Here is a 15,579-nt window from a genome sequence, read left to right on the forward strand (position 1 = left end):
GGACCTTGCAACTGCTATCACAAGTCACAGTTTATGTGCGAGTGGTTATTAATTAACTACAAGTCGTTAATTCAGATCACTAAGCGATTAACCCTTTTAATTTGTGCAAGCTCAGATTGATTGTTGCAATAAAGTCGCAAAATGATGAAAAATGGTTGCAGGTCGATTAGTTACAAACATGGTCTACGTTTTAACCTTTTCTCACAAAAAACCATGTTATATATACTCTTCACCACCAACAGATTGCAACACCTCAATTCGTAGTAGTATCTCAATACAGTTCTCAAACAATAACAAACAAATAAATTTTATAAAAACAATATATGGGGTGGGCATCCTAAAAATTGTGAGGAATAAAAAAAGACCAGTGTGTGTGAACAAAACAATAGCAACAAGTGAATGAATACCAACCAAAGATCAAAACATCCATTACTCCCCAATTCTGGTCTTCTTCTCTACTTAGATTTTTTTTCTTCTTTTCATTCTAACAAAAGGTTACATATAACGGTTCCAATTCGTTCGTGGTCTTCCTAAACCATACTGTACATTGGTTAAGATATCCTAAAAAAAACAGCGGTTTTGAATTTTCTTTTTGTTTGCTGCTTTATGTACACAGTAATAATGTATGACATGAGCAAAAGTGCCATCTGACTTTTACCTTCTGTTGCTATTTCTGGTGCTGTAATTTAGTCTCCGAGCAGTCATACCCCTTCCTCCTCCTCCATTCCAACCTCTGTCATCATCATCCTCGTCATCATCATCATCATTGTAGGCCACTGCTTTTTTTGCAGATCTTGAGCTTTTTCTTGGCGTTGGGCGTTTTCTCTTGACGTTTGATGAGTAAATGGTGTAGTCAAGTGTATCTTCTCTCATCGCGTTCTTAAACTCCTGCAAAGAGTTTATTAACGGATATGGTTATTTATGGATTTAGATTTTAGAGACATGAATAAAAATATAACGGTGAAATCTTAGTAGGGTTTTGACCTGATATCTCAGAACCAAGTCTTGATAGGTTGAAGGTAAGTCAGTGCGCGTATCGCTGAGGTCAAAGGCAACGTTTTGTCTGGACAGAGGATCTCCTGGCTTCAAGGGTTCCGTTGGAGAATAGGCCTGAGATATATTTTTTTAATCACGTTTTAGGTGAACAAGTTGAAGGAGAAAAAGAGAGTTATATCTAAAAAGGAGGAGAGGAGAGACAGAATTTGTACTTGGCACCGTTCATCATTTAAGCTGTACGTGACTTTTAAGTATCTCTTGAGCTTCAAAAGTAGTTGTAAAGCTATTGCTGATAAGCAATCAACCTGAAAGTGTACCAAAAGAAAGACTTTCATTAGAACACAAAACGCCATATGTAAAATTCAAACAAAAAGAACCCGAATTTTAGCACTCTAAGCATCAATAGCGAAAGAGATATGAAGGCTACCTTAATTTTCTGCAAATCATCGGTGGATAATTCAGGAGGATCAGATGAGGTCATCTTGTGCACATTTGCTTCGCCATAATGGGTTTGATATGAAATAAACTGATCCCTGGGATCTTGGTACACTACTCCATTAAGATCAATTGGAGTCGAATGGCCATAGGAATTCCAATGCGTATGTTCTTCTTGAATTCTTGTGTTCAAATCCATCATGTGAATATTTGCAGGAGTCGAATCTTGTTGGTACGTTCCATTTCCATGCTGAGTCTTTGCGGAATCTTTATGTAACAGAGCCTTCAAATTTGACTCGATTGCACCAGCCCTGACTTGTATAACTCGGTTTATGGAATACACGAGATAGAGCGGCTCATCAGGTGTTGTGAATGGAAGTAAAGCAAGGGTTTCAGTGCAATACCTGTATAGAGAGACAGACAATTTTAGTGTTTATTTACCACAGAGACGGTGAAGTTTTTCATAGCAGCGTATACTTACATCAGGAAGGATATAACCGAGCCGCTCCAGGTTGGATTATCAAACTTGCGAACGATAGAAGTCATAAATTTGTTTCGAGAAATCCTGTTGCCACGGATAAGCTTGTAGATCCTAGAGACTCCAAGTCTAGCTTGTGTGAGAGAGCTACTAGTATGATCATTCTTCCCCGAACACTTCTGCTGAGGATTTTGATTTGATTCTGAATAGACCTGGCTGATGGATTGCATGAAGATAAACGACATTTGAAGTCCGTCACCGAGACGGCTTTCGAAAAAAGCCGGATACCTGATGGAAATGTCTAGAGGTGTTAGTGCGCCAACACTTGATGAACGAAAAATGTAAAAAATGCTAATATCTAGTCAGAGGATTACTTCTCATGCATATTCATTAGTAAATGATGGGCCAGCTTTTGGTTGGCCTCGAGCGGATCTGTCTCGAGGGCAATCAAATAAGGAACACATGTAATAGGATGAACAAGACCTTGACGTAGCACGACTTCCACTATCTGCGGGACATATATATCTCATTACTTCACACAATAGCTAAGAGAGACAAGCAAATATTACCTAATGTAAAAAAGGCAAACCTTGAGAGCAATCTGGCGAATTTGATCATCACAGTCCAAGCATCTACCTAATATCTTATCCCAATACAACTGCACAATACCTCCGCAAATGTTGGTGTCACCTGCACCAGCGGCCACGGGTACAGTATGTCCACCTTGCTCAACTGGGTTAACCGTGATATCAACAGATTTATCTGATCCCAATTGTTTTTCCGCATCGATAAGGTAATCATACATGTTCTGTAATCCTTGCATCTGGATCATGAGCATCAAAAAAAGATGTAACCATATGCAAGCGTAGAACAAAACATGTAGACAAACGCAAATATATGGGCCACGTTTACCTTCATACGTCCGTTTGCTTCATCTGATAATGTATTCTCGATTATTTTTCCAATGTCTTCTTCCAACATGTATTCAGGCCGTGCAATCAGAATGAAACCTAAAGCCTGCAGGAAGTTTCAGGTCACCATTATTCTAGCAAAATAAAATACTGAGAATGTGCAACAGACTAGCACTGTATGTACTATACCTGCAGGGACCTGACTTTCAAAGCAAAATCTTCCATGCGGAGGTGTCGTTTGAATAAATTGAGACAGCCAGAGAGATTGAAACTCCTACTACCGGAGGTGCTAATAAGAGAGTTACCATGGCGAATAAGCAACCCAAGACAAAAAAGGGACCGCCCAGCAATCTGAAATAGACAAGAAATTGTAAAAAATATTTAGCTTAAGGATAATCTGTCGCTAGATGCATCTTGTAAAGAATAACAGATATCTGAACTCGTTCAACACTCACTCTCAAGTGAAATATATGTGAAATCTAAATATTACTATCAGTAAGCAGTAAAACCACAACGGAGACCAGTGTCAGTAGAGAATAATGATCTTATAAGTACGAGGAAAATGACAGTCAGTTTTGTATCTAATTAACGATAAGCAATAACAAAATTTCTGATGCATGATCTTTTCAAAGAAAAGCCACCTGGTTGTTATCAGCCCCCTGGGACTCCAACCGCTTAAAAAAGAACTGAAGAAGATGCTCGACCACGCTAACACCTTTTCCCATCAATTTACTCACAGAACAGAGACACCTGAGAATTTGAAGAGTTGCACTAATCAAATAGAAGGCAGTTTCATAAAAAAATGAGTGATGTTTTTGACTGCATCTTCCATCAAGACATGTGATCATCCAAATAAAAATGAACGTATGTGAAAGCTAAGACGCTGTATAGAGCAATGAATGATGTTAAATGAGTAATATATATGGTACCTAACGCAAGCATGGACAACAGTTAGAAATGAATGCCGAACAATCATATGCTTTAGATCTTGCTCCAGGTCTTCAGTGACACTAATAGGCAGCTTGCGGATCAAGGGCAGGACAGAATCGATTATGAATATAATACTCTCTAGTAACTGTGCTCCTATTCTACTATCAACCTGCAACAAATACAAGATGAATGGAGGTTAGCAACAGTGAAAAGTTTGAGATACTATTGCGAACACACCTCTCATTCAGATGATTTCTTCTCAGGATTAGTACCACAATTTTTCAAAAAAAAATAAAGCATAGCTCCTAACAGAATCTTTCCTTTACAAAACTTAAGAGAATCTTGAGCAGATTAGCTATATATATAACCTGACTCTTCAGATATGGTTGTAGGGTGATAACAAACTTAGTAGGGTCTGAAGACGGTGTACACAGCCCAGGATCCACCAGACAGAAAGCATGCAAAAGAAGTACATAAGGAAGCACTTGAACCTCTCCTTCACGGCTCATTTCTTCTACCTGACAGAACAAAGGATGGTATATATTGGTATTCGACCAGCCAATCAATGCACAGACATAAAACATTAATGTTGACCTGCAATATTTTTTCCAGTAAGCACTTGCACATCAGCTCACAGCGCCTGCGTACTGATGCAAGGGCAACTGGGTTGATACCAGCAGCTTTGGTTGCTTGAGGGAAAAAATCAAGGGCCAGGGCACGCTTAATAATTGTTACAAGAAGCTGGTGATTTGGAGTCGTCCTTAACAACCCAACCATTTGCTTAGTTTTCTTTTCCACTTCCACTGGAATGGAGCTAGCATCACTGGTAAATTGAGTATGATGCCCTGGAGGTTCCTCAAACCAAAATTCATAGAAAGTTTTGCATACAAGATCCTGCGAGTGACAAAACATCGAATATAGACCGTGTATTTAAGTATAATATCACACTAAATAATAAGCACAAGACAGATCAAAGAGCAATGCAAATTGAAGTACAAGGATTACCTGGATGCTAGATTCATCATCACTGATTCGAGATAATATCTCGGCACATGCACTTGTAAATTCAGAGAAGTTGGGATTTGAAGTACACATGTCACGTATGATCTTTATGGCTCGTTTTCGAACACTCACTCCAGTATCTTTAATCCTCTCGGCGACCTTCTCAAAATACTGCAAAAATAAATTACTTGGGTCAGCGAAGAAACAGCATGAGTAGGGAATGTGATAATGTCAATAATGATATGGGGAAAGGTAAATTTACCTTTGAACCAACATCAGGATGTGAGGCAATATGCCTACCAACAAGTTCAAGTGCTGCTTCTCTAACAGATATAGCAGAATCACAAAACCTTCCTTCAACAGCCAACTGAACACGCTTATCGCACAGTACCTCTGGATCAGCTTCAACAATTGTACTAACCTGTTATGATCAATACCAGAATGTATTATCATCGCTAGAATAGCATATCTGTATTCTGATTTTACCCACAAACAGTAATGATTATGTGTAATAACACTTTGCTCACTTACTGCTCGCATAGCTTTAGCCCTAATAATGGGAGAGTTCTCTCTTAAACTAGCCTGAAAAAAACACACAGTTAGAAAACGAGGGAAACTCGAATAAAGGTAAAATGCGTATAAAACCTTTCACTAACCAGGAGCATGTGTAGAATCTTATCAAATCCTCTGGAAAAGGAACTATTTCGTCCAAGAGCTAAAGTAATCTTCTTTATAGCATCTCTTGTCAAGAACGACGTAGTTGCTCCAGAGTTACGGATTATTGACTTTGCTTTCAATCTAGCAATGTAATATTTGAATTTTTCCTGAGATTTTGGAACATCTTTATACGAAAGGCACAGATGAAACCTGCACAAAGTTCCTTCCATATAAAACCCACATATATTACAAAATTAGTGTGAAAGGAGTCAGGAACAAACCAGCAAATGAAAGTATGCGCATCATCAGCAGATCCAGCATCCTGAAGATAATTCAGGAGCATCTGTTGCACAACTTCTGTCTGTGTAATCATATTTGGATCTTCTTCTGACTCAACCTTACCACTCTTGGTGTCCGTCTTACAGTAAGACTGCAGTACAAGAAGTTGCCTCTTGTATACGCAAAACGGACAGTGCCAATTTCGACTTGGGATGTCTACTTCCTTTAAACCCAAACAGCCAGCATGAAACCGCCTTGGACAAATTTGACAGATCAATAAGTTCCCAGCCCTTTTACCTAAACAAAGAGCGCAATCTTTTGTGCCAACTTGGTCAACTCTACCTTCACTTTCTGATTCTAGTAATGTCCAAAATCTGTCTTCACTGCAGAGGACAGCATCTTGTTTCAACCTGGTAGCAATTATACCTAGTAAGTCAATGGCCATTGACCGGGCAGAGACATCTTTTGATTTCAACCCTGCATTGTGCAGCAGTATGACACAGAGAACCTGCAAGAGTTTACCTGTCAGAGTGGAAATATGCACCGACTAACTAAAGCAAACAAAGTAACACAATACATTTACCTCAAGAATAAGAGAAACTGATGGATATTCAGGAAGATTCAATGCAGTCAGTAGATCATTAACAATGTTCTCAGTCATCACTTTTATCTCAGAAGCATCCTGAGCCTTTAAACTGGCAAGTCGTCCAAGGACACGAGTCCAGAAAAGGCAACATGTTTCTGTAGCCGCCTCATGACATTTAGTTAGGTAGCCGACATCAACTGGATTCTCCAGTATGGCGTTTGCACTGGAAGCCTGTCTCAGGGTTTCAGGAAGGCTTGTGCTGTTGTGAACCAACTGAATGAGCAAAGCAGTGACCATTTGAATCTGCTTTTGTTCTTCATCAGGTAGATGGTAGGCTCTCAACACTCGTTTTGAGGAAGGTAGCTTCCAGAGCAATTGAGATAACTCATCTATCACATATGTTCGGTGTTGAGGATATGAATTATATATCTGCAATAAAGTTGACATTTAACAACATTCAAAGACCATTCCTGACGTGAAGACGCCGATCTTTTAAAACAAAATACACAGCAAAGATGTGGAGTACGTGGAAAGTCTTACACCACCGATTAAGCTAATTGCTTTAAGCTGCAGAAGTTGGATATTTTCCACCATAAATGTTGTCACACTTGTCTTCAACAGTTGTAAAATGCAACTGTCAGACAACCTTTCTACCAACAACAGCTCCTTGAGTAAGCCAAGAATAGTGCAAAGTTTCTGTAGTGCGGTATTCACTGTTCCAGTGATCCTACGAAACAAAGATATCAGATGTGAACATGCGTGCAACTAATATACAAAAAATGGTGGGGTATTAATCAGTAAACCTGTTCACTGCCGACTTCTTCACTTTGCCACTTTTTCCTGTGCGCCGCCTTTTACTGGCTGAGCCCATGTCAGGATCAAGATCATCATCATCATCCCCTAGAAAAGCATGTGGCATATACTTCTATGTCAAGATTGTGTAATTAGAATAACCTGTGCAGTCGCAATGGACAATCTTTATGCTAACAAACCAGGATGATACTAAAGTTTCAGATATTGTGAATGACATGCCATGCATTCGAACAGAATAAGCACAGAAAATCCAACTTCCAAAGTAATTCGGAAAACAACCTTCAAATGCAACATTATCTGCGGGTTTACTTGCGCTGCGGTATGATGGATCATAAGCAGACATAACAGCCATCATTTGATGCCTAGAAAACTCCAGAATTCTCTCAATCACCTGATTGAAAAGAATACAGAAATAGAAATTGAGTCACTTAAAATGGTGAAACGTAGCAGTGTCCAGAGAAGCATAAAGATAAACAGATTCCCGCGAAAAAAAACACTTAAGAAGCAATCACCTCTTCCTTGTAGAGCTGCTTTGGCATATCACTGTTGGCCATCACTGCAAGCGATACATGGATCGACTCAAGGGCACCAAGAACCAACTCCAATGAATCTGAATCTGACTGAAATGTTTTTGCACCAGGAAATGTTAGCTAAAAAGAAAAATACATATTTGCCACTTTCATAAAACTAAACGTGATAACTTAACAGAGAAAAAGAGCTAGACATTAATGCATTCTTGCAAGTCCAAGAAAATATACTTCAAACACAGAAAGAACACCTTTGATTGAAAGCTAAATTGTTCGATAAAATAGTCCATGCGTCGAGCGCAACATGAAATCGATCCCATGTAAAGCAAGAGAGGCGCATATAGAGAGATCCGAACAGAAAATTACTCACATGCTCACTATTAATGGACAAGCCTTCGGCCCTATGTATCTGATGATCCAGAGTGTGCAATAACCTCGATAGAATATCAACAGGTACCACATGCAAAAGCATTTTTGACCTTATAGTCATCAATTCAGTTACAAGAACACGAATTTCATCAACAGGCACTGACGACCACTCTGCTTCATTCCTATCATCACCAGGGACTTCAGCTTTGCCACAGAAGTCCTCCAGCATCTCACAAAAGCTATTTACGATGGACTCTAAACAAGCATTAGAAAACTATTATTATTTAGTTGGTAGGGGTAACTGCAAAGAAAACAAGGAAAAAGGGACAAAACAGACCTTGAAGCACAGATGAATCTGGCTGAACTGAAGACGCACCAGGGCCAGCGCCATCTTTACGTTTCTTCTTGCCCGTTGACTTTTTGGAAGCAGAATCCTGCAAGTTAATTCAGTTATGTCCACGGCACAGAAGAAACCCACTATAGAGGAAGATTGTGATGACGATCTTACATTCATGGTGATCGTTTCAGGTCGAGAGTCATGAGTTGCAATATCATCTCGTGGTGACTGGTTTATCAAAGGTTCAGGATGCCAACTATGATTTTCAACATGTTTTGATCGTAATACCCTTTTCACAGGTTCAGGCTGGATACTCCTAGGTAAATGATGATCTGCCTGTCGTTGAATCTTGACAGGAACACTTGGCTCGGAAGTTCTCTGTTGAGGCTCTTCACTGGTACAGACTGGATCACAGGTCGGACCTGATAAACTTGAAAGTTAGAGCAAATAATAAACACAAACATATTAATTCTATCAAACACTGGCGCAATAACAAGTTTTCCCAGAGCAACCAAACAACTATTAAAGCTCAGTACAAGTTAAGCCTAGCATAGAGGTTCACTACCAGCTGAATGGGGTGGAAAAGGAAGGAAGATACTGCTAGCATCAAGCACTAAAGGTATCTTTCCCAAAACATTTTCAATATTTTTTCTCAAAATCTGTAACACCCTACAGTTCAGACAAAAAAGGGAAAAAATGAGAAGATTTCATTTACCAGGGATAGCATACTCAAATGCTCCAGGATTGCATCGTAAAACTTGGTCATATAACTGAAAAGGCTCCTCAGAATTACAGTTGAGCTCCCTAGCCTCGTTCCTAAGATCCCTGCAAAATTAAATCACAGAGAAATACGTTGGTGAGCTCTACTACAATCATGAAAAGAACTTTACCTTGGCAGAATTCTCCACAAACCTAAAATAAGCACATTTTCTCCACACAACTACTCTACCACATTTGAGGGAAAGATACTTAAATCAAGTTTAGCCGTGAATTTAACCCGCACATAACCAAATGTTACTGCTCGCTTCACTAGAAAAATTGCCAAAACCTGTAGATGCAAACTTATCCAATTCATCAAAGCAACAAGGGCCAACGAAACAACAAGATGATTCATTGCAGTCACAATTACTTTTCATAAATTATCTGATCTAATACCTTCTAAATCCAGATGCGAACACACAAGACAGTCTACTTACAATATCAGCAACGAATCATTACTTTCACATCTAAGATTCCCAGCCAAATCGCACATGATTTCACCAATCCAATCGAGGAATCGCTCTAACTAGTTTCCGATTTTCGAGTCTGAAGGAATGAAGACGAGATAGATTCACTTACAGGTAAGAAACGTCAGTTTCTTCAAGCATCTTCGCGATTCTCCTAGATTGCGAGAGAATCTCAGCGCGATTCAACGACCTGTAGCCACTACCTTCGGCAACCTCATCGAAGAGCTTGAGCTCGCCAGGTTGAGCCGCGCCGCAGAATATGGGGAGGGAAGGTAGCGGCAAGTGAGAAGCAACATCCGACTGCGCCGTATTAGCCAAACCGATCCCGAACTGAGTCAAACTCGAAGTTGAACCCAATCCGGAGCTGCTGGGATTGCTCATCTTCGGATCGAGGTGGATTCGAAAATTAGGGTTTGTAGATATCAGATTTCGAGGACGTTGCGAGGATGAACGGTGGATTTTGAGGGGATTTGGAGGAAGTTTTATCAGTCATAAGAGAGATTTTGAGCCCTAGATTGTATTAAAAAAAAGAATTAGGGGAGATAGAGAGAGAGAGAGAGAGAGAGAGAGATGCAATTGGCGGGGAAAGTAAGAAGACATCTTCGCACTGTAATTTTTCCTGATTTAATAAATTACTAAATTTTGATCCGCATTTTTAAAAAGCGGGATTATCTTTTTTTACAAAACTTAGTTTATTATAAATTATAATTTCTATCTATAGTTATATATTTTAAGTTTTTATATAATTTTATTTAAATAAGCATTGACATATCTTTCATTTGTTTTAGTTTATTTTAAAAAGTTAAAAACTGAAACAAAGTAATACATTGTCTATGTCTTGCTTTGGTCAAATTTTGTTTTTACAATTTTTTTTATCATAAATGATAGAGCAGAGCAAAATATTAAGATCCAAAAAACCGAATCGAACCTGATCGGAAGAGTATTACTGAAGCTAAACCAAAATTGATCAATATGTGATTAGATATACAATTTAATATAGGAAGAAGTAGATTCAAACCCGACTCGAACCAAATATTTCGGATACCCTAAAATACTCAAAACACCGGAAATATTTAAAAACATGTTTTCTGTCATAATTTCCAAATAAATCCAATTTTCTTTTATTTTAGTTTTAAATATTTATTTTTGCATTATTTAAATATAAATTTTTATATTATTTAAGTTTTGGATTTTTAGAATTTAAGATATATTTTAAATTTTCGATTGCTTACATAATTTAAATGGATATCCAAACCAAACCCGCAATGTTAAGAATAAGGTTTAAATTTATAAGCTTTAAAATCTGAAATTTGAATAGACTCAAATCAAAGTCGAACGAATCCCGATTAAGATATATAAGATTATGTGTTTTATTTATTTAATAATAATATAAGATTATGTGTTTAGTTTTTCTCCTAGTATATTTAAAGTTTATATTGGTTTATATATGAACTGCTTTTTTAACAAACCAACATAGTAGGATAGAGTTGCTATCCTAAATATTTCATCTTCCGATCAAAACTTGGTTTGATTATATGAATAGTTGACTAAATTTTTTTTTTGCAAAATAGCATTCGTTAAAATTTAAAAGATATGTATACAATTTAGCTTAATGTTAAGTGGTTAAATTTTGGGTCTATTATCTATGGGTCAGGATTGAAATTTGGAATATATGATAATTTATTAATAAAAACTATTTTAAAAAATTTCTTTGAATGCTATCTTTTGACAGAAACTAAAAATAAAATATTTATGAGATTTGCCATGTAATATTTGAAAGATAATTAGTTCCATTTACTTTCCTGAATTAGGCTTTATGTGAAAGATGATGAATTGCCAATAGAGATCCTACATGTAATATGTGTAATTTACGAGTTTTATAATGGTATGGACTTGCTACTTCTTTTTGCCCTGATACATTTCATAATATAATATATATATAAGAAAGATATAATGTTTAAAACTCATAGCATATAACAAAAGATCAGTGTGATTAAACTGGCTGGTTTGATGATTGGCTGCAGATGGGCAGGCTTATTGATATTACTGGCGCTGTAGGTACTTGTTACCTTGGAGTAGCTCGGAATGCTCGAGTTATTGATGCAGTTGCTCAATCTCGCTGGAACATTCGAGGCCAGCGTAGTCGTCACTTTCATGCTTTATATGAGAGTATCCAGAATATTCAGGTGCCGCAGGAAGATCAGGGGAGGGATAAGGTTCTTTGGAAACATGCAGAGGACACTTATAAAGCGCAGTTCTCATCGGTTCGAACATGGGATCAGATACGTGTGAGAAAGGCCACTGTACCTTGGAGTAAATGTGTCTGGTTCACTCAAGGAGTCCCTAGATACTCCTTCATTGTCTGGCTGGCTGTTAAGAACATACTTTCTACAGGAGACCGTATGCGGACGTGGGGCATTCAGCAAGGGTGTGTGATGTGTGGTGAGTGGGATGAGACAAGGGATCACGTCTTCTTTGCTTGCCCTTACACATACTCTGTTTGGGATAGACTAGCAGGCAGTTTGTGTGGCAGAAGGATCAATCCAGACTGGTCGCTTACTCTGCAGTTTGTTACTAACAATAATCTTCAGCTTATGGATAAGATCCTACTGAAAATGGTGTTCCAGACTTGTGTTTACTATATGTGGAAGGAGAGTAATGAGCGCAGACACCAGAGAGGCTTTCGTACGGTGGACCAAGCTATCCGGATCGTTGATAAAGCCATACGGAACAGGATCAGCTCTCTTCGTTATGGGCCGGTTCACCGGTTTGCTGGACTGCTTCAACATTGGCTTGAAGTATTTGACAGGACATAGGTTTTTTCATAAAGTATTGCTTATTTGTATAGCCTACTCATATAGTTTCCATATTCTTTTGTAAATGCCTATTATTTTACTCTTATCAATAAATTTCACATTTCATCAAAAAAAAACTGATTATGCAACCCAGCGTTATGTTTTATAGTGGCTATGATAAGATTAGTCCATTATAGGCTGATTTTGATTACCTGTTTTAGGGAATGTCTCAGATTTGAGGAAAAACAGTTATTTACACCTCTACTTTTCATTTAACGTCCAAACTAGGTGTTTAGTGCACCATGTGCAGTGATAAATAAACAAGTTTAAATTATATTAATAGATAACAAAATTTTCTTATTATTTTATATTTTATTATGTTCTTTTTAATATTTTGATTTAAGTAAACATAAAATTATGATAAAATAAAAATGTTTAAAAAATTTATATTTAAAAATAGATATGTATATATTTCAAATTATAATCTTAGATAGAATTTTTATCTATTTCTATTGGATAAAATATATTAAATCAAGTTGGATAAAATTAATAAAAAAAATTGATATAAAAGTTGTAAATTTTTTAAAGAGTATAACCAAACAATATTTCTAAAATTTATAGATATATAAGAGAATCTAATAATATTGCGTTTAAAAAAATTCTTTAAAAAAATTGTAACAAAAAAATGAAAATCCTTTTCTAGTAATAAAATTGTATAATTGTAAAAATAGAAATAAATAATATTTCCAATGATGAATAGATTTATTATTATGTTATTTAATGTCATATTTGAATAGATTTACTTTAATGATGATCTATAATTAATACTATATTCTAAAGAGTTTACCATAAATATAAATAATCATTAAATGTGTCCATGTCACATTTAGTTATAAGTCATGTAATCAATTTTAGTATGTTATGTTATATTTATCTAGCGAAAGTGATTGTAAAAATAACATGTGTTAAAATCACTTGGCAAATAATGTTTAGGGGATGGAAAAAAAAGTTGAGGTTTTGCAAGCCAAATTGTTCAAGGAAAGCAAAAATAAGAAACTAGGAAATTGGTTTGTGAAAAAGTACTCCTTAATTAGAAGTAATCAGCAGTAATATTAAGTAGATCTTTGCATGTCCACGTGTACAAAATCTAAATTTAGAACATTCTATTTTTATATATTATATACTTTTGAGATTTTCTAAAACAATACATATTTTTTCTTAAACGAGCTAGATATAATTAAATGGTTTCTACGTTATCATCTTTACATTAGACCATTTCTAACTCACCTCTATTTTTATCTCTATATTTTATTTCAAAATAGAAAAACTCTATTATAAAGTTGGATTTGCTCCAATGTATGCATTTATAATAGAGTTCTTCTATTTATAGAGGAAAATATAAATATATGTTATTTTCACCTTTAGATTTAGAGATAAAAAGTTACTTTCTTCCATATTTTCTCTAAAATAGAGAAATTTTATTATAAAGACATACATTGAATTAATTTTAATTCTAGAATAAAGATGTCTAGTGTAGAGAAAAATATAGAGATATACATTGGAGATGCTCTAAAACACTTCTTTTTACTTTGACATTTTCACATATCTAATATCTTCTCTGTTTGATCGTCTCCTCTATTATACTAGTTACGTTGGCCTACATAAATGGCTCGTAGTTTTACGGTGGTTATAGTGTTATTGACCATCGTGTGTCACCAACTCATGAGCACCAGTGCTGCCACTAATGCCGAAAACGGATGGGTCGATGCTCATGCCACTTTTTACGGGGGCAGGAAGGGTGAAGAAACTATGCGTATGTCTTTTTTATTTATCGAAATTTCTTTACTTCAGTTTCTTTTCACTTGTTAGAAATGCTAGTGAGTAATTCAAAATTAAAATATATGGTTTAGAAGAAGAAAAACTGAATTTGTTGAAGGGGTATGTTTTATAAATCAAGCAACTTAAGAGCATATACAATGTATCATTTCATTTTTCGCATTTAAAAGAATAGTTCCATAATGGAACTGATAAGAATAAAATAGAGTAAAAATAAAATAATTATTTCATTTTTTGAGTAATTTCATTTTTTACCACATTATGAAATGGAGAATGGAGTAGGATTGTAAGAGATTTTGTTCAAAATTTTATTTTAGAGTAAAAATAGAATATAGTTGGAGATACAATCATTCGTGATTTGTGTGTGTGCATGCAGTTATTTTATTATTAATATAACATATGGTATTTCATTGGTCATTGGTCTGTTTATGTATCAACCAACGTAACCAGAAGGAGCGTGTGGATACGGCAGTCTCTTCGAGCAATCCTACGGCTTAGCGACAGCGGCTCTAAGCACAGCTTTGTTCAACAACGGAACCACGTGCGGTGCATGCTATGAGATCATATGCGTCAACGCTCCACAGTCATGCATCAAAGGAGCAAGACCTATACGCGTTACAGCTACTAACTGGTGCCCACCGAACTACAGAGATGGTAGTTGGTGCAATCCACCACGGAAACATTTCGATCTTTCGCTACCGATCTTTCTCAAGATCGCTAAGTACAAAGCAGGGATCGTTCCGGTGAAGTACAGGCGAGTTATGTGTCCGAAAAAGAGTGGTGTCAAGTTTCAGTTAGCTGGAAATCCTTATTTCTTGATGGTTACTGTTTTCAACGTTGGACGTGTGGGTGTTGTGGTTGAGGTTAAGGTGAAAGGTTCGAAGACTGGTTGGATTCAGATGACGAGGAATTGGGGACAGGTTTGGGATACGAATACGGTGTTAACCGGACAGAGTTTGTCGTTTTTGGTTGCTACAAGTGATGGGAAACGTTTAAAGTTTAATAATGTTGCTCCATCTAATTGGCAGTTTGATAAAACTTATGATGGCAAGATTAATTTTTAGTTGGAAAACTCCTTTGTTTTTAGTGTCTATCTTTAGGAAAAAATATTGTATCTTTAATGGTTTTAAATAGTGACTAAAATAATTAATAAGAATAATTAATTTATTTCCAGTCTTTACAATGTACACCATTCACAAAGAATATTTTATACATACGGTTCCTTACAATAAGATTTTACTAGTCCATTATATGTTAATTAATTATTAATTATGACTACATGCTTGAAAAAGTTTTAAATGATATTTAAAATGGTTGTTTTGTATTTTGTTTTTTTCCCGAAACGTCAAAATGAAATAAAAGTCTTTTATGCAACAAATTGGTGCCAATTTGTCCAAGAATA

General features: G+C 36.3%; 3 protein-coding genes across 3 annotated transcripts; 2 read left to right on the plus strand and 1 right to left on the minus strand.

The window, feature by feature from the left end:
- Positions 1–313: 313 nt before the first annotated feature.
- LOC103850988 (sister chromatid cohesion protein SCC2) lies at positions 314–10,151 on the minus strand. The gene is made up of 28 exons (XM_009127806.3): positions 9,659–10,151; positions 9,036–9,145; positions 8,492–8,742; positions 8,321–8,417; positions 7,985–8,238; positions 7,600–7,707; positions 7,367–7,478; positions 7,078–7,174; positions 6,815–7,001; positions 6,272–6,703; positions 5,691–6,196; positions 5,409–5,619; positions 5,284–5,334; positions 5,015–5,173; positions 4,756–4,923; positions 4,345–4,644; positions 4,119–4,268; positions 3,750–3,919; positions 3,462–3,570; positions 3,010–3,171; positions 2,822–2,926; positions 2,499–2,732; positions 2,284–2,417; positions 1,913–2,197; positions 1,424–1,835; positions 1,209–1,301; positions 985–1,110; positions 314–888 (listed from the first exon to the last, which is right to left on the minus strand). The coding sequence occupies exons 1-28, from the start codon at positions 9,925–9,927 to the stop codon at positions 655–657; spliced, it is 5,526 nt and encodes a 1,841-aa protein (XP_009126054.1). The 5' UTR covers positions 9,928–10,151; the 3' UTR covers positions 314–654.
- A 1,419-nt stretch (positions 10,152–11,570) lies between these two features.
- Positions 11,571–12,362, plus strand: LOC103851241. Its single transcript, XM_033284105.1, has one exon. The coding sequence runs from the start codon at positions 11,571–11,573 to the stop codon at positions 12,360–12,362; it is 792 nt and encodes a 263-aa protein (XP_033139996.1).
- A 724-nt stretch (positions 12,363–13,086) lies between these two features.
- Positions 13,087–15,433, plus strand: LOC103850989 (expansin-A23). Its single transcript, XM_009127807.2, has 2 exons — positions 13,087–14,154; positions 14,628–15,433. Exons 1-2 carry the CDS (start codon positions 14,007–14,009, stop codon positions 15,239–15,241), a joined length of 762 nt encoding a protein of 253 aa, XP_009126055.1. The 5' UTR covers positions 13,087–14,006; the 3' UTR covers positions 15,242–15,433.
- The last annotated feature ends 146 nt before the right edge of the window (positions 15,434–15,579 follow it).

The sequence above is a fragment of the Brassica rapa genome, chromosome A02, assembly GCF_000309985.2.
Source record: "Brassica rapa cultivar Chiifu-401-42 chromosome A02, CAAS_Brap_v3.01, whole genome shotgun sequence".
Lineage (NCBI taxonomy): Eukaryota > Viridiplantae > Streptophyta > Magnoliopsida > Brassicales > Brassicaceae > Brassica > Brassica rapa.

Excerpts from the sequence above, each read along its gene's own strand:
- LOC103850988 (XM_009127806.3), bottom strand. The coding sequence starts at position 9,927 with ATGAGCAATCCCAGCAGCTCCGGATTGGGTTCAACTTCGAGTTTGACT. Across the intron at positions 8,743-9,035 it reads ATTTGAGTATGCTATCCCTG|GTCCGACCTGTGATCCAGTC; the intron begins GTAAATGAAATC and ends CAAGTTTATCAG. Across the intron at positions 1,111-1,208 it reads TAAATGATGAACGGTGCCAA|GCCTATTCTCCAACGGAACC; the intron begins GTACAAATTCTG and ends AATATATCTCAG.
- LOC103851241 (XM_033284105.1), top strand. The coding sequence starts at position 11,571 with ATGGGCAGGCTTATTGATATTACTGGCGCTGTAGGTACTTGTTACCTT.
- LOC103850989 (XM_009127807.2), top strand. The coding sequence starts at position 14,007 with ATGGCTCGTAGTTTTACGGTGGTTATAGTGTTATTGACCATCGTGTGT. Across the intron at positions 14,155-14,627 it reads GAAGGGTGAAGAAACTATGC|AAGGAGCGTGTGGATACGGC; the intron begins GTATGTCTTTTT and ends CAACGTAACCAG.